The 23,083-nt window shown below is 45.5% G+C and overlaps 1 protein-coding gene across 2 annotated transcripts in view; it reads right to left on the reverse strand.

The window, feature by feature from the left end:
• The window catches only part of kdm5c (lysine demethylase 5C), a 136,908-nt gene extending 114,105 nt beyond the window's left edge, over positions 1–22,803 (reverse strand). For both annotated transcript variants that reach the window (XM_073028265.1, XM_073028264.1), the window contains exon 1: positions 22,210–22,803. In XM_073028265.1, the coding sequence (XP_072884366.1) occupies positions 22,210–22,356 (147 nt within the window). In that variant the 5' untranslated portion in view covers positions 22,357–22,803. The remainder of the gene's footprint in view (positions 1–22,209) is intronic.
• Between the last annotated feature and the right edge of the window lie 280 nt (positions 22,804–23,083).

Genomic DNA, 23,083 nt, shown 5'->3' on the forward strand with positions numbered 1-23,083 from the left:
TGGTCATGGGGAGAACACACAGACTCATTAGACAGATGGGAACTGAACCGCAATCTTCTAATCAACCGCTGGCCATTACGCTACTGTGCCTCCCACAGCAACATCGGATCTAGAAGGCGGCATCATATCAAACATTCAAAGGGCAAACTAAATTTATCAGCGAAGGACATACACATCACCATATACTACCTTGAGACTGATTTTCTAGCAGCCATTTACAAGAAATAAATACGATAGAATTTTATGAAAAGCTGTACAAAGGCTGACAAATAACCAACGTGTGAAAGACTAACCATGCAAATAAATATAATCCTGAGAACATGAGTTGTAAAGAGTTCTTCTATGTGAATCTGTAGGTCATGGAACAAGTTCAGTTTGAGGCAAGTGAAGTTACCTACATATGGTTGAAAGGTGAAAACTGTTCTAAAACCTGGTGGTGTGCGAGCTCCTTCCCAATGGTGGTGAGAAGAGGGCACGTCCTGGATGGAGTGGGTGGTGTGGGCTTTGCCAGTGACAGATTGTTGTGGATGTGGTTGCTGGGCCTTCACCCCCTAGGCTACACAGCCCTTCTTCCCCCTACTATCTCACATCAGTGTTGGCACGTGGCCAACACGTCTTAGTGATCTGAAGGTCGCTAACTCGAGCCTTGGCTGAGGCTGCGCGTGTGTCCTTGAGCAAGACACTTAACCACACATTGCTCTGCGACAACACCGGTGCCAAGCTGTATGGGTCCTAATGCCGTTCCCTTGGACAACATTGGTGGCGTGGAGAGGGGAGACTTGCAGCTTGGGCAACTGCCGGTCTTCCATAAAAAACCTTGCCCGGGCTTGTGCCCTGGATACTTTCCAAGGTGCAAATCCATGGTCTATCGAGACTAACATCTCACATCAGCATTGACAGCAACTTAAAATTAACTCTCCCCATCAAAACGTCTAATGGAAGAAACAGTGAGGGCAGGTAGGACACTGTACAGGTGGGACAGCTGAACTCTGTGACTGACTCTAACAATAATGGGTTGCAGACTCTGAGTGCTAAAGCTGTGGTTAGAGTGTTCACAACAAAGCTGTATGGATCAGACAGAGAGTGGGATCAGAGAAAAACAAATGTTTTATGACTGTACAGGTGGGACAGCTGAACTCCGTTGTGAACACTTCAGACTTGTCTCTGGCACTCAGGATCTGCAGCCCATTATTGTTAGAGTCACAGAGCTACACAGGTGAGAGAGAGCGCGAGAGAGAGAGATCAGAGAGGGAGAGGTGGAGGGGTGGGCGAGGGAATGTCAGAAGAATAAATATTTAAAGAGAAATAAGGAGAGGCCAGCATGAAGCCTGATAGAAGATGAAGGAGGCTGAGGAGACCGCCTGCTATAATGCCACATTCTACTTTTTGCATGATGCGTGTTGAGGGTACGATCAGCGCTGGGGACAGGATATCTCTTTAGCATGTAGCACAAGGAAGGTCTAACTGGGCTATGTGGGCAATTCACATCCAAAAGAGGACACATTATCTACTTGAGCTCAACACAGGAGGGCAACTGAAATCATTCCACTCCTCTCAACACCGAGCTCCCAAGCGGATGATTAGGAGCAAACATCAGAGCTTACTGCCCTGTTGGGAATCAACTGAAATGATTCCACTCCTCTCAACACCGAGCTCCCAAACAGGGGATTAGGAGTGAACGTTGGAGCTAATTGCCTGGCTGAGCCGTAAACCAGCTCTGTTTGTTTGATTTTCAGCCATAGTCCTGATCAACTTTAATTAATTAACATTTAACAATCTCAGAGTGAAGACAACAATTACCACTCATATATAAAAAAAATCAAAACTACGATCATCTTTTTTCTCATTCCTCTCTGGGTCACCTACTTGAAAACAGTTTCTCCCTCCACAGATGCTGCCTGATCTACTGAGAGTTCCCAGCACTTGATTTTTTACTTCATATTTCCAGCATCTGCAGTGTTTTATTAACCTGCTTTTAAAACCCCTCTTAATCCTCAGATCTCATCCAGCACTTCTTGACTGAACAAGTACCTCCCTTTGCAACTTAGACCAAATGGAGGGGTGAGTATGAGAGTGGAGTCTCTATAGTGTGGATGTGGAGGGGCTGCTTCACTTTGGGAAAACTGGACATAGAAGAGTTTTACGCAGTACTTGATGATGTGCTGAAGCTTTAACCTACTCTAAGAGCATTCTAACCCTCCCTTCCTATGGTGTCCTCCATTTTGTTTCATCCATTTGCCCATCTACAAGTCTCTGAAACATACCTAATGTGTCTGTCCTCTCCCACCTCAGGCCCCTACCATTCGCTATGTGGAAAAACTTACCTCTGACATTCCCCCCTATACTTTCCTCCAATCACCTTAAAATTATGCACCCTTGTACTAACCACTTCCACCCTGGGAAAAAGTCTCTGGTTGTCCATTCAATCTATACCTCTGATCATCTTGTACACCTCTATCAAGTCACTTCTCACCCTCCTTCACTCCAGAGGAAAAAGCCCCAGCTAACTCAATCTTTCCTCATAAAACATGCTCACTAATCCAGACAGCACACTGGTAAATCTCTGCACCCTCCCTAAAGCTTCTACATCTTTCAGAATTGAACACAATACTTCACGTGTGGTCTGACCAGGGTTTTATGCAACATTGAACTCAATCCACCAAAGGCCAACACACCATACACTTTCTTAACCACCCTATCAACTTGCGCGGCAACTCTGAGGGATCTATGGATGGGGATCTGTTCCTCCACACTGCTAAGAATCCTGCCATTAACCCTGTATCTGACATCAAGTTCAACCTTCCAAAGTTTTATCTGCCATTTCTCAGCCTAGCTCTGCATTCTCTCAACATCCCATTGTAAACTACGAGAATCTGAAACTAAGGGTCCCTGTTTAAAATGTGGGTTCATCCATTTAAAACCCTAAGATGCCAGAGCAGAATTAGACCATAAGGCTCATCGAGTCTGCTTTGCCATTCAATCATGGCTGATTTATTATTCCTCTCAACCTCATTCATTTGCCTTCTCCGAGCAACCTTTGATGCCCTGACTGAGACCCAACAATCTCCGCTTCAAATATACCAAATGACTTGGACTCAACAGCCATCTGTGGCAATGAATTCCCCAAATTCACCACCCACTGGCAAAAGGAACTCCTCATCTCTGTTCCATAGGTACGTCCTTCTATTCTAAGGCTGTCACCTCTGGACCTAGACTCCCCCACTACATTCAAATCAAAGTCATTTTCTTCTCTTTCACGGGCTTGCTGTCAGCACGGAAACAGGACCTTCAGGCCAACCGATCCATGAAGACCACAGTATCCCCTCTGCTAGTCCCTGTTGCTTGCATTCATCCCATAACCCCCCAAAAATCCCCCCTCCATATACTCATCCAAATGCCTCCTATATGTTCCAACTGCACCTGCCTCATGGGCTGGTGATACATCTCTACCAAAAGAAGTGCAAGGTGCTCCTTCCCTCCATTAGACTGCAGGTCAAGGTGTAACACCTGCTTAAAACCCCACCTTTCAGATCAGGATCATGTGAGCTATGGGAACAAGCGGTGGATGGTCGTATGAGCAGCTGGTGCAGGGAATCTCTGAAGAGTATTGATCGTGGCTGGGGTCACTCGTCTTGTAAGAAGGTGGCGGCAATGGCAAATCACTTCTACAGAAAAATTTGCCAAGAACTATCATGGCCACGAGACCGTGATATGACACGGCACATAACGATGATGATGCACATGCCTCGACCATTTCCTCTGATAGTTTATTCACCAACTTCTCTTATATCTGGGTCCTCGAGCTTTAAAACTCAACAATCCTAGAGAAAATACTATGACTGTCATAGCATTAATCCATGCTCCTCATGATTTTATAACCTTCCATGAGGCCACAATACATTCTCCTGTGTTCTAGAGATAACCATCCACCGTGGCCAAACTCTCCCTTTGCACTAAAGAGAGGATGAGGCAACAGGGTTTGACAAGGGAAGTCAAAGACACCATAAAATCAAAAGAGAGGGCATATAATAGAGCAAAGTGGGAAGAGGATTGGGAAGCTTTTAAAAACCAACAGAAGACAACGATATTTCACCTTTCAAAGAGAAAAGGTGAAATATGAAGGCTAGTTTGCCATTACTATCAAAGAGAGTAGTAGTAGTAGGCCTCCGTTAGTCTTGACAGACCATGATTTGTGCCTTGTAAAGTTTCCAGGGCACAAGCCTAGGCAAGGTTTTCTTTTATGGAAGACCGGTAGTTGCCCAAGCTGCAAGTCTCCCCTCTCCACATCACCGAGGGAACGGCATTAGGACCCATACAGCTTGGCACCGGTGTCGTCGCAGAGCAATGTGTGGTTAAGTGCCTTGCTCAAGGACACACACACAGCCTCAGCCAAGGCTCGAACTAGCAACATTCAGATCACTAGACGAACGTCTTAACCACTTGGCCACGTGCCAACACCAAAGAGAATACCAATAATTATTTAGATATATAAACAGATAAAGAGAATGAATATTAGACCACTGGAAAATAACGCTGAGGAGGTAGTAATGGGGACAAAGATATGGTGGACAAACTTACTGTATTTTGAATCAGCCTTCACTGTGGAAGACACTAACAGTACCCCAGAAATTTGAAAGTGTCAGGGGGTAGAAGTGAGTGCAGTTGCTATTACTAAGGAGGAGGTGCTTGGGAAGCTGAAAGGTCTTAAGGTAGGTAAGTCACCTGAACTAGATGGACTACACCTCACGGTTCTGAAAGAGGCAGCTGAAGAGATGATTCAGGAATCACTGGATTCTACAAGGGTTCCAGAGGACTGAAAAAAAATGCAAATTCACTCCACTCCCTAAGGGAGGGAGGCAGAAAAAAGGAAATTATAGGCCAGTTAGCCTGACCTGAGTTGTTGGGAGGAAATCTTGCCTGACAAATCTGTTAGAATTCTTTGTGGAAATAATAGGCAGGTTGAGGCAGTGGATGTTGTTTACTTGGACTTTCAGAAGGCCTTTGACATAGGTTCTGCACATGAGGCTGCTTAATATGAGCCTGTGGTACTACAAGGAAGATAATACCATGGATAGGAGATTGGCTGATTGGCAGGAGGCAAAGAGGCAGAATAAAGGGGGTCTATTCTGATTGGCTGCCAGTGGCCAGTGTTGTTCCACAGCAGTTGTTACCGTGACCACTTCTTTTTATATGTCAATGATCTGAATAATGGAACTAATAGCTCTATGGCCGAGTTTGCAAACGACACAAAGTCAGATGAAGGGGCAGGTAGTGCTGAGGAAGCAGGGAGGCTACAGAAGGACTTGGACAAATTGGGGGAATGGGCAAAGAAGTGGCAGATGGAACATAATGTAGGGAAATGTATGGTCATGCGCTTTGCTAGAAGGAGTAGACTGTTTTCTGAATGAGAAAAAAACTGAAAAAATCAGCAGTGCAAATGGACTTGGAAGTCCTTGCGCAGGATTCCATAAAGGTTAACTTGCAGGTTGAGTCGGTGGTAATGCAAAACTAGCACCCATTTCAAGAGGACTACAATGTAAGATCAAGGAGGTCACACCGAGGCTTTCTTAAGGCATTGGTCATATCGCGCTGGAGTGTTGTGAGCAGTTTTGGGCCCTTTCTCTAAAAGATATGCTGGCATTGGAGAGGAGGTCCATGAGAATGATTCCGGGAATAAAGGGGTTAAAATATGCAGTGTTTGATGGCTCTGGGCTTATATTTGCTGGCATTTAGAAGAATGAAGGGGCATGTCATTGAAAGTTATCGAATATTGAAAGACCTAAATAGAGTGGATGTGTTTCCAATAGCAGGTGAGTCTAAGACCAGAGGGCACAGCCTCAAAATAGAGGGTTGTCCATCTCAATAGAGATGAGAAGGAATTTCTTTAGCCAGAGGGTGGTAAATCTGTGGAATTTATTGCCACAGACAGCTGAGGCCAAGTCATTGCGTATATTAAAAATGGAGGTTGATAGGACTTTGGTTAGTCAAGGCTTGAAAGGTTACAGGGAGAAAGCAGAATGGGGTTCCGAGGGATAATTTGTCAGCCATGATGGAACAGTGCAGAGTCAATCAGCCAAGTGGCCTAATTCAGCTCCCATGACTTAGTGGAGTGCAGGACCATTTCTCTGTAACATTATGTAACTTTCTACATTATTCCGCATTCTGTTATTGTTTTTCCATTATATTATTTTATTTACTCAGAACTGGCCCTTCCAGCCCAACAAGCCGCACCACCCAGCAACCCACCTACTTAACCCTAACCTAGTCATAGGACAAGTTACAACAACTAATCATCAATGTACTGATATGAAATGGTCTGTATGGATGGCTTGCAAAACAGAGATTGACACTAACTCACAACATGTGACTATAAAAATACAATAGAAAGGAAAGCTTCTGAACCCCCCCCCCCCCCCCCCCACTTACAAATCCTGATCAAAGTTCTTGGCCTGAAACATCAACTGTTTATTCCTCTCATATGGATTCTTATTCTGGTTTCTACCCCCTTCCTTTCCAGATTTAATGAAGGTTCTTGGCCTGAAACATCAATTGTTTATTCTCCTCCATAGACGCTACTTGACCTGCCGAGTTTCTCAAGCATTTTGTGTGTGTAACTCTGGATTTCCAGCATCTGCATCTGCAGAATACCATTCGCTGTTCTTGGTGAGCTTCCTATGGGGCAAGGAATGTCATTGTGCTCTGGTGTAAATGACAATAAACTGATCAGATCTGATGCATTAGAAGCTGAGATCCCTGGAACCCTGAACCACACAAGCACGTTTCAGAACTGGATGCTTAGTTCAAGCTTAAGTTAGGGTTTTTCTCTTTGGAGAAGAGGAGGATGAGAGGTGGCCTGATAGAGGTGATAAGAGGCATAGATCAAGTGGATAACCAGAGACCTACTCCCAGGCTAATATGAGCGGGCATCATTTTAAGGTGATTGTTCAGAGGCCGATGTGAGAGCACCCGTTAGGAGGGTGAACCCACAGAAAGCACCTGGCCCAGCCCTTACGATCTATGCTAATCAACTGGCTGGAGTGTTCACTGATATCTTAAAACGCTCGCTTCAGGAGCATGAGGTATCCACCTGCTTCAAGCAAATTTCAATCATACTGGTCTCCCAAGAAGAATGTGATAACCCGTCTCAATGACTATCGTCCAGCAGCACTTGTATGTATTATGAAGAAGTGCTTTGAGAGGCTGGTCATGAAACTTATCAACTCCTGACTGACAAGTGACTTAGATCCGCTCCCATTTGCCTACTGTCAAAACAGATCAACAGTACATGCCATTTTCATTGGTTCTTCACTCAAACCTGGAATAACTGGATAGTCAAGATGCATACATCAGGATGATCTTCATTGATTACAGCTTGGCATTCAACAGAATTATACACTCAAAACTTTTAGTCCTTGGCCTCAGAACCTCCTTGTGCAATTGGATCTTCTAATTCCTCATTTTGCAGACCCCAGTCAGTTCAGATTGGCAACATCTCATCCACAACCCCCATCAGCACAAGGCTGTATGCTTAGCCCCATGCTCTACACGCTTTATATTTAGAGTAAAACTCCAATGTCATGTTTAAGTTTGTTGACGGTTGTTGTTAGCCAGAGACTTTTTTCTCCCAAGGCAGAAATGGCTAATGTGGGGGGGAGGGGGGGGGGGTGGAGAATAATTTTAAGATGATTGGAGGAAAGTACAAGAGGGATGTCAGAGTTAAGACCTTTACACAGAGAGCAGTGAGTGCATGGAATACCCTGCAAGGGTGGTGGTAGAAACAGATATATTAGAAGACTCTTAGATAGGCACATGGAAGATAGAAAAAAAAAGAGGGCTATGTATGAGAGAAAGGTTAGATTGATCTTAGAATAGGCTAAGAGGTTGGCACAACTTTATGGGCTGAAGGACCTGTACTTACCCGCAATGTTCTATCTAGTCAAAGGCTCAAGATAACTTGAATGACTCTGGCTTATTGGTACTGAGATGTGGCACCACTTGTGAGCTGTGGCCAGGCCAATGGGAAACAAAGGAGAACATAAACCAGGAAGCAAATTGCCCAGGATTTACAGCCAGTTGGTGGAGGTCGCCAACCATCCTGAATGGTCACTTCCATCACCCATTCTCCACTCTTCCCCACCACTCCAACAATCAAGCACTGCTATTGGTCAGACCATCAACACGCAGGGTACCAACCTATTCAATAGAATGCTAAATCTGTCCGTGATTTACAGTCCCATGAGACACCATTACCAAGGGTCAACCTTATCAAAGTGTTTAAACCTATGAGAGGTACAGTTAAAAGATGGATAAGTAATTTCCCTAGTGTATGGGAGTCCGAGGCGGTGGGGGGTGCAGGTTTAGGGTGTGAGAAGGGAAGATTAAAAAAGGACCTGAGGGGCAACTTTTTCACACAGAAGGTGGTGAGTGTATGGAATGAGCTGCCAGAGGAAGTGGTAAAACAGCATCATTTAAGACCATAAGATAGAGGATCAGAATTAGGCCATTTGGCCCATTGAGTCTTCTCTGCCATTTTATCATGGCTGAACCATTTCCCTCTCAGCCCTGATCTCATGCCTTTTCCCCATAACCCTCAATGCCCTGACTAATCAAGAATCTATCAACCTCTGCCTTAAATATACCCAGTGACTTGGCCTGGTACATGGAGGGATAAGGGCTGAACGTAGGAAACTGGGACTAGATGGATGGAAATCATAAGATACAGGAGAATTAGTCTATTCAGCCCATCAAGTCTGCTCCGCCATTCAACCTTCTCTGATTCCCTTCTATCCCTATTCACCTGCCCTCTCTCCATGACCCTAACCCCCTTACCAATCAACAACCTATCAATCTCAGCCTTAAATACACCCAATGACTTGCCCTCTGAGGCAACAAATTACACAGATTCACCACCCTCTGGCTGAAGAAATTCCTCCTTATCTCAGTGCCTCTATTCTAAGAGTATGCTCTCTGGTCCTAGACTCTCCCACTACTGGAAGCATCCTCTCCACGTCCATTGTATCCAGACCATTCAGTGTTCATTGTTAGCCTTCAACAATATCGCGCCATCCTGAACTCCATCATGTACAGTGCCTTGGAAAAATAATCAGCCCTCACAACTATTTTCATATTTTACAATCTTATTTTCTAAATTTAAAATACATTGAAGTAGGATTTTTAAGCTAATCTACAAAACACTGTATCAGGTCAAATCAAAAGAACAAAATTCCAAAACCAGTTAACAACTTACTAAAAATTGTAAACCAAGATTGTGAAGCTGAAAAAGTATTCATTGCCTTTGTAATTACTATGGTAACTTTTCTCAATAGCAGTATATTACCTTACCTACTCACCTAATTTGTTGTTCTAGAAAATTGGAGCATCGCCTGTTTTCAATGAATTCTGTAAGATCTAACCCTATGGTAGATTTCAACACCAAAGAGCATTCACGACAAGTCAGGGAAATGATAGAGAAGCACAAATCTGAGGAAGGGTACAAGACCATCACAAAAAATCAGGCCACCTTTCTAAACTTAGTCGCTGGCAAGGCACTTGCAAGGGAGGCTGCTGTGAAGTCAACAATCACTAACTCTGCTGCAGTAGTCAGTGGCTGAAAGTGGAGATGAAGTTCATGGCTCCACAATCTCTTAATGCCTTACAGAAAAAAGATGTCAAGGAAGAAGCCCTGGCTGGAAAATAAAGCATATCCTTGCCCGTAAAGACTGTGCAGAGCTTCACTTAGAAGGTCATGGGGTTGGATGAGACTAAAGTGGATTTTTTTGGCCTCAACACTAAGCGGCAGGTGTGGCGTAAATCTAATGCTGCAGGTATGCCCAGTAACACCATTCCTACTGTAAGGTATGGTGGAAGTATCATCCTATGGGAGCTACACACACAAAATGCCACAGCAACTCAGCAGACTAGGCAGAAGTTGATGTTTTGAGCCAAGACAATCACACTAGGGGATGCTTTTCAGTAGCAGGGACTAGAAATCTGGTCAGGATTGATGGGAAGACGAATGTTGATAAATACAGAGAGCTCCTAAATAAAAACCTGCTGGCCTCTGCCAGAAAGCTTAGACTAGGAAGGAATTTTGTCAGGACAACAACCCAAAGCACACTGCCAGAGCAACTATAGAATGGCTTCAAATGAAGAAAACTGATGTCCTTGAGTAACCCAGTCAGAATCCTGACCTTAACTCTGCGCTAAAATGTCAAGATTGCTATCCACTGCCACTTCCCAACGAACCTGGCACAGCTTGAACAATTTTGCAAAGAGGAATGGGCAAAGCTACTAGAGACTAATCCAGAAAGATTACTGGCTGTAATAGCTGCGAGAGGCGGTTCAACTAAATACTGAGCAAAGGGGGATGAATACTTTTGAACAGCTGACATTTCAGGTTTTGATTTCTTTAGTTTTTCATGCTTTACAATTTAAAGTTTTTTGGACTCCCCTGTAAAAAGAGGAGCATGTGATTCACAAGTAAAAATTCTCAGTTAAATTGATCAAAGCCCCTGGCTGTAATAGTCATTTATGTGAACACAGGGTTGGGGGCAGAATACTTTTACAAGGCACTGTATACATCACTGTATACAACTCAGTTATTTTTCTTGCAGGCATACTTAAAATACAACAAGAAAATAAATAATAATAAATAACCAATAGAGAACATGAGATGAAGAGTATTTGTAATGAAATGTAAGACACCATTATGAGAATGGTGTTATTAATTCAGAGAGACAGTATAGAAGAGATGATGCCTGGAGTTGGGGGTCTGGTCTGAATAGACCATGACTTTATTCCCTTTGAGAGGTAAACTGACAGAGGTATAGAAGATCATGAGGCATATAGACAGAGTGAGGGTCTTTTCCTCAGGGAGAGGGTGCTATAACAGAAGGGCAAAAGTTTCAGATCAGAGGCAAGAGATTTTAAATTACCTCTTCATGCAAACGGTGTTGTGTACTGTTTCATAAATAATAAGGCAACCATGTTTGAAAAACATTTCAATAAGTACATGGATGGAAAGCATTTACAGGACTAATGGGTCAAACACAAGATAGGACTATCCCACCAAACAACATGGTCGACAGGGCTATGGGTCAAACACAAGATAGAACTATCGCACCGAACAACATGGTCGACAGGGCTATGGGTCAAACAGCAGAAAATGGGACCATCCCACCAGGCAACACAGTTGAGAGAGCTATGGGTCAAACAGCAGAAAATGGGACCATCCCACCAGGCAACACAGTTGAGAGGGCTATGGGTCAAACAGCAGAAAATGGGACCATCCCACTGGGCAACATAGTTGAGGGGGCTATGGGTCAAACATAGGATGATAGGACTATCCCACCAAACAACATGGTCAAGACAGAGATGGACAAAATGCATGGGGACCATCTCACTGGACACCATTCCTACTGTAGAGTATGGCTGAGGTAGCATCATGTTCTGAGGATGCTTTTCAGCAGCAGAGACTGGAAATCTGGTCAGGATTGATGGCTAAATTGCTAAATACAGAGAGACCTTGGATAAAAACATGCTAGTCTCTGCCAGGAAGCTTAAACTGGACAACGACCCAAAACATGCTGCCAGAGCAACCATGGAGCAGCTTCAAATGAAGAACATTGATGTCCTCAAGTGGCATCGGTCAGAATCCTGACCTGAACTCAATCGAACATTTCTGGCAAAACCTCAAGATTGCTGTCCATCATTACTCTCCAACTACCTGGCACAGCTTGAGCAATTCTGCGAGAAAAGGGCAAATCTTGCTCCATCGATCTGTACAAAGCTAATAGAGAATTAAACAAAAATACTACTGGCAGTAATGGCTGTGAGAGGTGGTTCAATGAAGTACTGAGCAAAGGGGGATAAACACTTCGGAACTGCCGACATTTCAGGTTTTGAATTTTTAGTTTTCATGCTTTATAAATTCCTCTGTTTTTTTTTTGGGCTGACTGTGAATAAAGGAGCATGTGATTCACAAATAAAAATACTCAGTTAAATGGATCAAAATCCCTGGTTGTGATACTCATTAATGTGTATAAAGAGTTGTGGGCTGAATATTTTCACAAGGCACTGCATATGTCACCATATACAATCCTGAGATTGATTTTCTTGCTGACATTCTCAATAAATCCAATAACTATTATAGAATCAATGAACGACTCGTGGAGGGCCTTCTTCCATGCAATATGGCTCTAAAAGAGAACTCTTTCCAAAGTTAAACTCAAGAGAGAGAAGGGTGAGAGGTAAAGACTTATGCTCCCCTCTTCCATCTACAAACCAATGAATATCTAAATATGGGATAAGACTTCACTTCAGCTGTAGAAAAGCACTACATTGGCAGAAGACAATTTTAAATGCACTTAAGACAAGGCAGAGTCGCAATACTTTCCAAGTAAGCGCAAAGGCAAATGTGCTACTCCACTGCGGCGAAATGCAGAACACATACGGAACCACGCAAGTCAACAAAATTTGCAAGATAATGTAACTCATCTTTGTCCTCAAGAGGACATGTCCTTACTGATGCTTTGTGACAGAAAGCCATTCCTAGGTGGCAATGCTGATAGATTCAAATCTCAATTACTGACACATTAGACAGTCTCAATTTGAAAACTTAACACACAAAAATGCAAAGCAACTCACCACTGGGAACCAAACAGGAATGTTGCAAGAGCTATTTTGAGGAGAGATACCCAACTGGCCCATCAGTCCAATGGGACATGGACTGGGCTCTCCATGCTGACCCACCAATACCTCGTGTTAAAGACGGGAAGAAAATCTGTGTGCAGGAAACACACTGCTGGGGAAGAGGCAGAGAAGACATCCAGGTAATGTGATATGGGGAAAAGTGGGGCAGAGAGGCGGTGATCAGGAGTCTCAGTGCGTGGTGGAGAGGCAGCGCACAGAAATTGCAGTAGGGGAAGAGAGGTGGTGCGCTGGATTTGCAACGCGGGACAGAGCAGAGAGATGATGTGCCTGATCTGTAGCATAGGACAGAGAGAAGGCATGCAGGAATAAGAGCTCCAGGTGGGGAGACGGTGCGCCAGATTTGTAGCAAAGGATGGAGATGTGGCATGCAGGAAATGCAATGAGAGCAGAGAGTGCAAGAATGACAGATAAGAGGCAGTAGTTACAACATGAGCATGTAAGAGGGTGAAATTGTGCAGGAAATGCAAATGGATAAAAAATGCAAAACATACAGGAGATGAATTGGTGGGGGTGAGGGAGTAGCAAAGACATGCCAGAAACATAGTAGAGCATTCACAATGTGCCAGAGATGCAAAAGGGGACAGAAAAATGCTAGAGCAGTGGGTCAGAAATGTATTGGGGTGAGAAAAGAATGACCCAATGTACAAGGAATGGCACTGCCCAGGGCAGGGGCAGCAGGGACCTCATTACCAGCCACACCATTCCCGATCTCATTCACAGCTTTATCCTTTGAATTCTTATTACTCCTGACGTCAGTCATCGATCCCGCAACCACCATCTCAACTCTGCATGTAACCACTGTGCCACTCAGTCATATTCCAGCCCACCCCACCCCACACCGCTACATGGGGTGTAGCAGCAGTGTGTTTGGGGGAGGGGGGAGGGAGAGGGAGGGGGAGAGAAGATTTTTTATTTTGCCCCCCCTTATACCCTATTATTTTCCCCCTCCACCCTCTCACTGGGGGAAGAGGATGGGATTTCATAGGAACCCCTCTCTCACTGGGGGGGGGGGGGGAAGGATTAGATTCTGGAGGGACACTCTCTCACTAATTTTCCAGGTGCTATTCCCCAAATTTACCCTCTGCATCCTAGTATCAGAATCTAGGCCCTTGGTGTTAACATAGAACATTGCTTCCCCACAGACCATTCAGTCCAAATTATTGTGCTACTCTACTCAAATTATTATAACCTACTCTAAGATCATTCTAACCCTTCCCTCTTATATAGCCCTCCAGTTTTCTATCATCCATTTATAAGTTCCTTAAATGTCCCTAATAAATGTCCTCTGCTACCACCACTGGCAGTGTGTTCCACTCTCCCATCATTGTGCTAGAAACTTATCTCTGATGAACCCCCCACCATATTTTCCTCCAATCACCGAAATACTATGCTCTTTCGTATTAGCCTTGGGAAAAAGTCTCTGACTGTTCAACTGATCTATTATCTTAGACCATAAGACCATAAAACCATAAGGTACAGGAGCAGAATTAGGCCATTTGGCCCATCGAGTCTGCTCTAACATTTCATCATGGCTGATCCATTTTTCCTGTCAGCCCCAATCTCCTGCCTTCTCTCTGTATCCCTTCATACCCTGACCAATCAATAATCTATCAACCTCTGCCTTAAATACATCCAATGACTTGGCCTCCACAGCTGCCTGTGGCAATGAATTCCACAGATTCACTATCCTCCAGCTAAAGAAGTCTCATCTCCATTCTGAGACTGTGTCCTTTGGCCTTAGACTCCCCCATCATAGGAAACATCCTCTCCACATCCACCCAATCAAGGCCTTTCAACATTCAACAGGTTTCAATAAGGTCACTCCACACTCTTCTGAATTCCAGTGAATACAGGCCCAGAGCCATCAAATGGTCTTCATATGACAAGCAGTGTCATCCTGGAATCACTTATGTGAACAACAACACATACAAAATGCTGGTAGAACACAGCAGGCTAGGCAGCATCTATAGGAGAAGTACTGTCGACGTTTCGGGCCGAGACCCTTCGTCAGGACCAACCGAAAGGAAAGATAGTAAGAGATTTGAAAGAGTGGGGGGAGGGGGAAATGTGCCGACAGTACTTCTCCTATAGATGCTGCCTAGCCTGCTGTGTTCTACCAGCATTTTGTGTGTGTTGTTGTTTGAATTTCCAGCATCTGCATATTTCCTCGTGTTTGCACTTATGTGAATCTCCTTTGAACCCACTCCAGCTTCAGCACACCCTTCCTTAGATAAGGAGCCCAAAACTGCTCAAATACACTGAGTGAGACCTCATCAGTGCTTTAGAAAACATGAACATTACATTCTTGTTTTTATATTCTAGTCCCTTCAAAATGAATGCTCACATCGCATTTGCCTTCCTCACCAGACTCAACCTGCAAATTAACCTTTAGGGAATCTTGTACAAGGACTCCCAAATCCCTTTGCATCTCAGATTTTTGTATTCCCTCTCCATTTAGAAAATATTCAACCCTTTCATTTCTTCTAATAAAGTGTGCGACGATACACTGCCCAGCACTGTATTCCATCTGCAACTTTTCCCATTCTCTGAATCTGTCCACCTGTAGCCTCACTATTTCCTCAAATGCCCCTCAAATCTTCATATCATCTCAACTCACTTTTTATTGTCATTTTGGCCATAACTGCTGGTACTGTACACAGTAAAAACGAGACAATGTTTTTCAGGACCATGGTGCTACATGAAACAGTATAAAAACCAGATTGAACTACGTAAAAACACAGAAAAAAAAAGTACACTAGACTACAGACCTACCCAGGATTGCATAAAGTGCACAAAACAGTGCAGGCATTACAATAAATAATAAACAAGACAATAGGCACAGTAAGTTGGTGTCAGTCCAGGCTCTGGGCAGCAAAGCTCTGCAGCAAAGCCATCAACTCTATTACCCAAATCATTGACATAGAACATAAAAACAATCAGTCACAATACAGACCGCTGTGGAACACCAGTAGTCACCAGCAGCCAACCAGAAAAGGCTCCCTTTATTCCCACCCTTTGCCTCGTGCCAACCAACCACTGCTTTATCCATGCTACAATCTTTCCTATAATACCACGGGCTCATAGCTTGCTTAGCAGCCTCACGTGTGGCACCTTGTCAAAGGCCTTCTGAAAACCCAAGAACACAACATCCACAGATTCTCCTTTGTCTATCCTGCTTGTTACTTCTTCAAAGAATTCCAACAGATTTGTCAGGCGAGATTTTCCCTTGACGAAACCATGTTGACTACGGCCTATTCTATCATGTGCCTCCAAGTACCCTCAAACCACATCCTCAACAATCGACTCCAACATCTTCCCAACCTCTGAGTTCAGGCTAACTGGCCTATGATTTCCTTTCTTCTGCCTCTCTCCGTTCTTGAAGAGTGGAGGACATCTTGTACACCTCTTTCAACTCATCCTCCTCACTCTCGGTCCCAGTGCACCAGTTTATTTCCAATTGAAGGTCCAGAATATTCTCCTCCCCTCTATCTGCCAGTCCTGCTTCTCTGTCCCAAGTATCCTCAAATCGGCTCTTGTCTGTAACCAAGCCGTGGTACACACAGTCTCTCTGATATTATTCGCACTCACAGCCTGTGTTCTCACGTCCTCTCTGCCCACCCCCTCCCCATACCAGGATGGGAATAGGTTTAATAAGTTGTGAAATTTGTTGCTTCAACCACCTCCGGCCCTCTCTCACTGGAATATCACCCACACTCCAGTCCCAACATTGCCAGCCCTAAGCAGTGCCTGAATCGCATCCTTTCCACGCTGGTGGGAACAATTCTCCACTATAGTATCACTGAACTATAAATAACAGTGAATTCCCCATTTTCAATACCAGTCTCAAACCTCTCCATCTACCTCTTTCACCCTTGCTCTCACTCCTTGTTGCCCCTCAAACATCACACCCCATTCCCCTCTCGTACCTTACCAACGCCGTTGCTAATAAGATCATGGACCATAAGACAAGCTGTCTGTGAGCCTGGCAGTACATGCTCTCAAGTGTTAGTATGTTCTGCACAGTGGGAGAGGGGAAAAGAGGGAATATCTGAGGTGGAAAGGGTCATGAGTTGTGTTGGCTGCTTTCCCAAGGCAGAGGGAAGTGTAGATGAGTCCAGAGAGGGAAGGCTGGTTTGCAGGAGCCTGGGCTGTGTCCAGAACTTAGGCAGCACACTATTACCATGCCAGTGATCCACATTCAAGTCATAAAACATGGGAGCAGAATCAGCTATTTGGTCCTGAGAGTTTGTTCTGCCATTCCATCATAGCTGATTTAATATCTCTCTGAACCCCATTCTCCTTGTATCTCTCCATGACTTGACCAATCAAGAACCTATCAACCCCCGCTTTAAATATACTCAATGACTTACTTGGCCTCTAAAGCCGTCTGTGGCAATGAATTCCACAGATTCACCACCCTCTGGATAAAGAAATTCCTCCTCATCTCTGTTCTGGAGGGGCATCCTACTATTCTGAGGCTGTGCTTTCCGATGCTCAACTCCCCAAAATAGGAAATATCCTCTCCACATCCACCTTATCCAAAATCTATCCCAGTACAACCCGTGCTCAGCAGGGATGGCTGGATCTTCAGATCATACAGTTCTCTCTGCTTCGTGTTTTGAGGGTTCCCATCCTCCCTGTCCAAAGTTTCTCTCCTGAGCTCACCTTGGTGCCTCCCAATCCACTGCTCCTTGCCCTTTGCCTCATCTCAGCAGGACAGAACAGACACTTCTGTGCTGGGACACAACCAGCTGGGACTGAGTGTTTTAGCTCCCAACACCACTCTGATAGACAAGAAAACAGCAGGAGCAGACACCCAACGTGATTTTGGCCAAGCTGACTGTGGTCCATCTGCTATTCTGTAGCAGATCCCCACTGAATCAGGTTTAAAATCACAGGCATATGTCATCAAAATGTATTGATTTGGAGCAGTACATAATAATAAAAAACTATAAATATATGTTAAAAGATAAATTAAATAGATAATGCAAAATAGTAGTATTTTGGGTGACAGGGAGGCAATACATCTCTACTAAACGAGGTACAAGGTGCTCCTCCCCTCCAAGAGCCTGCAGGTCACCCTCGGGAAATGTGTAAGGTATAGCACCTGCTTAACCCTTCCTTCCCCCCCCCCCCCCCCACACCCAATCAGGGTCATAGAAAGCCACGTGAGCAGATGGTCGTATGGACAGCTGGTACACATCAAGTCCTGGTTATGCCACCGATGCCAGGCAGACAATCTCTGAAGAGTATTGATAACAGCTGGGGTCACCTGTCTTGTAAAGACACTGGCCTAGAAGGAGGAAATGGCAAACCACTTCTGTAGAATGATTTGCCAAGAACAATCGTGGTCATGGATGGACCATGATCCCCACGTCATATGACATGGCATGTGACAAACGAATGAGTGGGACAAAAGAGCAAAAAATGAAAAAAATAATGAGGTAGTGTCCACAGGTTCATTCTCCATTCAGAAATAGGAAGAGATGTTTATTACCAATTTTTCTATATCCCCTGATTGATCCAGTCTTCAAAATTCCTTAGAGTAGCATACTTGGAGATTCATCTCTCTCTGTGAGAAGTCCCACCTCAGTTATAAATGACTGCGTCCTAATCTTGTAACTAGTCTCCCACCTCCACTGCAGGACAAGCTCAACCCAGAAAAGTGTGAAGAGATTCACTTTGGAGGGTTGTATTTGAAGGCAGAGCACAGGGTTAATGGCAGGATTCTTAGCAGTGTGGAGGAATTGAGGGATCCTGGGGTCCAAGCCCATAGAACCCGCAAAGTTGCTGTGCAAGTTGACACATGGTGCAGAAGACGTACAGTACGTTGGCCTTCATTGGTCAATGGAACTGAGTTTATCTATTGCGATTTAGCACAGAACGGGCCCTTCTGGACCTTCGAGCCACGCCGCCCAGGAACCCATGACTTAACACTAGCCTAATCAGGGAACAATTTACAATGACCAATTAACCTACCAACTGGTACGTCTTTAGACTGTGGGAGAAAGCCAGAGCACCCGGAGGAAACCATGCAGTCACAGGGAAAACATACAAATGCCTTAATGACAACAGTGGGAATTGAACCTGGGTCGCCAATAGACCAAACTTGGGAGCACTGTGTTCAGTTTTGGTTGCCTCATTACAGGAAGGCCATGGAAGCTTTAGAATAGGCACAGACGATATTTATCATGATGCTGCATGGATTGGACAGCATGTTTTAGGTTGAGCAATCTCAGGACTTTCTCTTTGGAGCAAAGATGGATGATTTGATAGAGATGTTCAAGATGATGAGAGTGGGACTTCTCAAAGGGTGATGAATGTCCAATTTTGCTACCCTACGGAGATGTGAAGACTGAATCACAAACAGAGAATATAAACATCTTCCCATTTCTGAACGGACAATGAACCGATGGATGCGACCTCAATATTTTCTTCATTTTTTGCTATCTTTTTCCATTCGCTAGTTCATTACGTGCTGTGTTGTATGACATAGGCCATAATGGTCCACCTATGACCACGACTGTTCTTTGAAAATTATTCTACAGAAGTGTTTTGCTATTTCCTTCTTCTGGGTAGTGTTTTCACAAGATGAGGGAACCCAGCATCAATACTCTTCAGAGATTGTCTGCCCAGCATCAGTAGTCGCATAAGCAGGACTTACGAACAGCCAGAGACATTTTCCCAGGGCGCACATGGCTGCCGGAAGGGGTCATAATTTTAGGGGGATTGGAGGAAAGTATGGGGGAAAAGTATTGGAGAGAAGCATGTCAGAGGTAACATTTTTAAAGTGACTGGTGGGTATTTGGAATGATATTGTAAGAATACAATTTTCTAATATCAATATTTTTAAGATAATTAAAAAATCTTACAGAGGGTGGTGAGTGCATGGAATGCGCTGTCAGTGTTAGTGGTAGAGGTAGATACATCTGAGGCACTTAAGAAATTATTACGTAGGCACTACGATGATGTACAAGCAAAGGCTGACTTGATCTTAGAGCAGGTTAAAAGGTCGGCACCATATTGTGGGCTGAATGGCCTGCTTGGTGATGTAATGTTAGATGTTCTTATGGAAACATCTTGATGTCTAACCCTATAATCAGTATGGTCTCTGTACGAACATGCCTCACTCCTTCACTATCGCTGAGCATTATGTCCCCGCAGTCTACATTTGCCATCCACTACTCTCAATATGTACCCCCACCCATTCTTGAGCGTGATACCCCAGCACCCCCTCCGAACATTTATAACTAGCACCACCACCGCCGTTCATTCTTTGCTTGTACACCACCTCGCCCTCTTGCACTAGATTTTTGCCGAGCCAGTCGGATCTGGGCTACGGGAATGCCCACATCATTCTCCCAGTTAAAAAAAAACACACCTGTGTCATTTCCTCTGTCTCTACGTCACAACACCCACATCACTGTGCAACTTGGTAATAACCCCATTTGATCCCGGTTTCCGTGTGCTTGCATCGGGAAGTCATCCCAATCCCGAAATCTCCACAGTACCAAGCACACAGCCCATCCCCTGATACATGTGATTGCCCACTGAATGTGGGTGTCATCACCCTTCAAACCGCCATGTATAGGAATGGGATTAACCCCCTCTCTATCCATGAGCATTAAAGCTATCTATCCAAACCAACCACCTCACCCTCCTTTCAGCACAATTTTATGGATATTTCTGCTGCCCAATATAGCACCCACACTACCCCAACATTTAAATCCAGTACCACACCCTCTCAAGCCCTGAACAATATACCACATCCCAAACTCCTCAATTTTTCCTCCCTTGCTTCAATGGGCTGCCAGATTCTTTGGTTTCCCCCGCCTCAGAAACCTGCCAGATCCCGGCAATCAACCAACCTCTCTATCCCAGTATGTATCACCCTCTCTCCATCCCTGAGCATCCTAGCGTGGCTTCTGACCAACGATAGCTGGACCTCGCAGTTGCCACCCCATTCAGCCCCCGGCTGGATCTTAATGAAGTAGATCCCACATCCACCTCGCTCTCCCTCTCCGTATATATATCCCTCAACAACCCTCCCCTTCTGTCCTTAAGCGTGCTCATCGGCTTGTATTGCTAACACCAGGAACAGCCAGGCCTTGGGGATGCTGTCTATCCCACTCATTATTCCCAGTACCATATCTTCTTTACCCAAGTGGTTATTGACTTCTCTATTCCACTGTGATCTGGAGATACCCTCTCCCCTCTGTCCCAGAACATCCTTCCTACCACAGTGAGTATTCCTAGTACCAACATCCCTCTCTATTCCAGTACACACCCCTGGTATCACCCCTTCTCCATCCTCAGTACTACCATCTCTCTCTTCAACTACAATTCCAGGTACCTTCCCCTCTCAATGCTGGTACAACACCCTCTCTCCCCTTCCCCCAACTCCTCCTTACTCCCTCCCAGCAATTCCAGGAGTCAAAACCACCAAGCACAGTCCGCAGTTCCTCCCCTTCTCTATCCCAGTTCACACTCACAGTACCACCACCTCTCTATCCAAGAAAACACTCCTGATACCACAGTCTTCCCATCCCAGAACACACTCCAAGTACAAATACCTCTCCATTCTAGTACCACTTGCCGGAACACGAACCTTGTATCACCCCCTTCCGTATTCCAGGACACATTTCCGTTACCACCCCCCTCCATCTCAGAGCACACTCATGGTTGTGACCCCTCACCCTCCCTCTCAGAACACACAGGCCATACCACCCCTCTCTCTATTCCAGAGCACACTCCCAGTACCAGCCCCATCTTTATTTCAGAACACTCTCCTGGTATCATTCCCTCTCCATCCTAGAACACACCACCAGTACCACCCCTTCTCTAGTCCGGAACACATTCCCGATACGAACCCCTCCCTATCCCAGAACACAATCCCTGTACCATCCCTCTCCATTTCAGAACAGATTCCTGATATCACCCTTATCCATTCCACAACATACTCCTGGTACCACACTCTCTCTATGCCAGAACACACTCCATCCAGGTAGCATCACCTCTCCATTTCAGAACAGATTCCTGATATCACCCTTATCCATTCCACAACATACTCCTGGTACCACACTCTCTCTATGCCAGAACACACTCCATCCAGGTAGCATCACCTCTCCATTTCAGAGCTGATTCCTGACACCACCCTTATCTATTCCAGAACACACTCCAGGTACCACTACCTCTCCATCCCGGAACACAAGCCCTGTAACACCCCCTCTCCATTTCAGAATGGATTCCCGATACACCCTTATCTATTCCACAACACACTCCAGGTACCACTACCTCTCCATCCCGGAACACAAGCTCTGTAACACCCCCTCTCCATTTCAGAATGGATTCCCGATACCACCCTTATCTATTCCACAACACACTCCTGGCACCACACTATCTCCGTGCCAGAACACACTCCAGGTAGCACCACCTCTCCATCCCGGAACACACTCCCAGTGCCACCGCCCCTCCCCCATTGCTCCCCACTTGACTCACCAGGGGCGGCCTGATCTTGCAGATGCCGCTGCGCTCGGCCACCGGCCGGATCTTGGCGATGTAGCCGAGTGGGTCGGCGAACTCCTCCCAGCTCGGCTCGAACACCGGGCACTCGGGCGGCGCCACGAACTCCTCGAACTCCGACATCTGGCGACCCCGTGGGGGCGGCTGGAGGTTGGGGGGGGGGGGTCCACGCGAGGGGGAGGGGAGCTTACGTCACGGGCGCGGGTACGCGCACAGTGGGGTGGGTAGGAGGGAGGGGGTCACTCCGGGGTCATCAGCCGCCGCTCCGGCCGCGGCATCCGTCGGAGTCCGCCCCCTCCCCCGCACGTCGTTCGCTCGGCCGGTAAGGCGGGGCCCCTTCCTCACCTCCGGTTCCGTTGGCGGTGGGTTTGACTCCCGGGGTTGCGGGGGATGAGGGCGAGGAGAAGTCGGGAGGGAGGAGGAGAGAGAGAGGGGTTAACTCTACCGACTGCCACCCGCCGGATCCCGGCTCGGGGCTTCGTTCGGGCTCGGCGGCCGATGGCGGCCGCTCCGCGTCTGCTCACACTCGCAATCCCTCCGCCCGGGCCAGTCGGTCGGCCGGCACGCAAGCGTGCGTCAGCCGCCTCCGCCGACGCCAAAGAGTGCCCGTTTGGGACCTCCTCTTTCCGTAATTACGTATGAAAACCACAAAAAAGTTGCCTGGATGACTTAACTGTTCAATTTTAATATTTTCCGATTTGCATTTGTAATACAATATACGTAGTATGTAAAGATCTACGTTTTCCAATTCAAAGTCAAAGTAAGTTTGTGATTAAACTACATACATGTCGCCATAGACTACTTGAGATTCATTTTCTTGCATGGATTTTCATTATAATAAAGAAATTCA

Source organism: Hemitrygon akajei, chromosome 24, assembly GCF_048418815.1.
Source record: "Hemitrygon akajei chromosome 24, sHemAka1.3, whole genome shotgun sequence".
Taxonomy (NCBI): Eukaryota; Metazoa; Chordata; class Chondrichthyes; order Myliobatiformes; family Dasyatidae; genus Hemitrygon; species Hemitrygon akajei.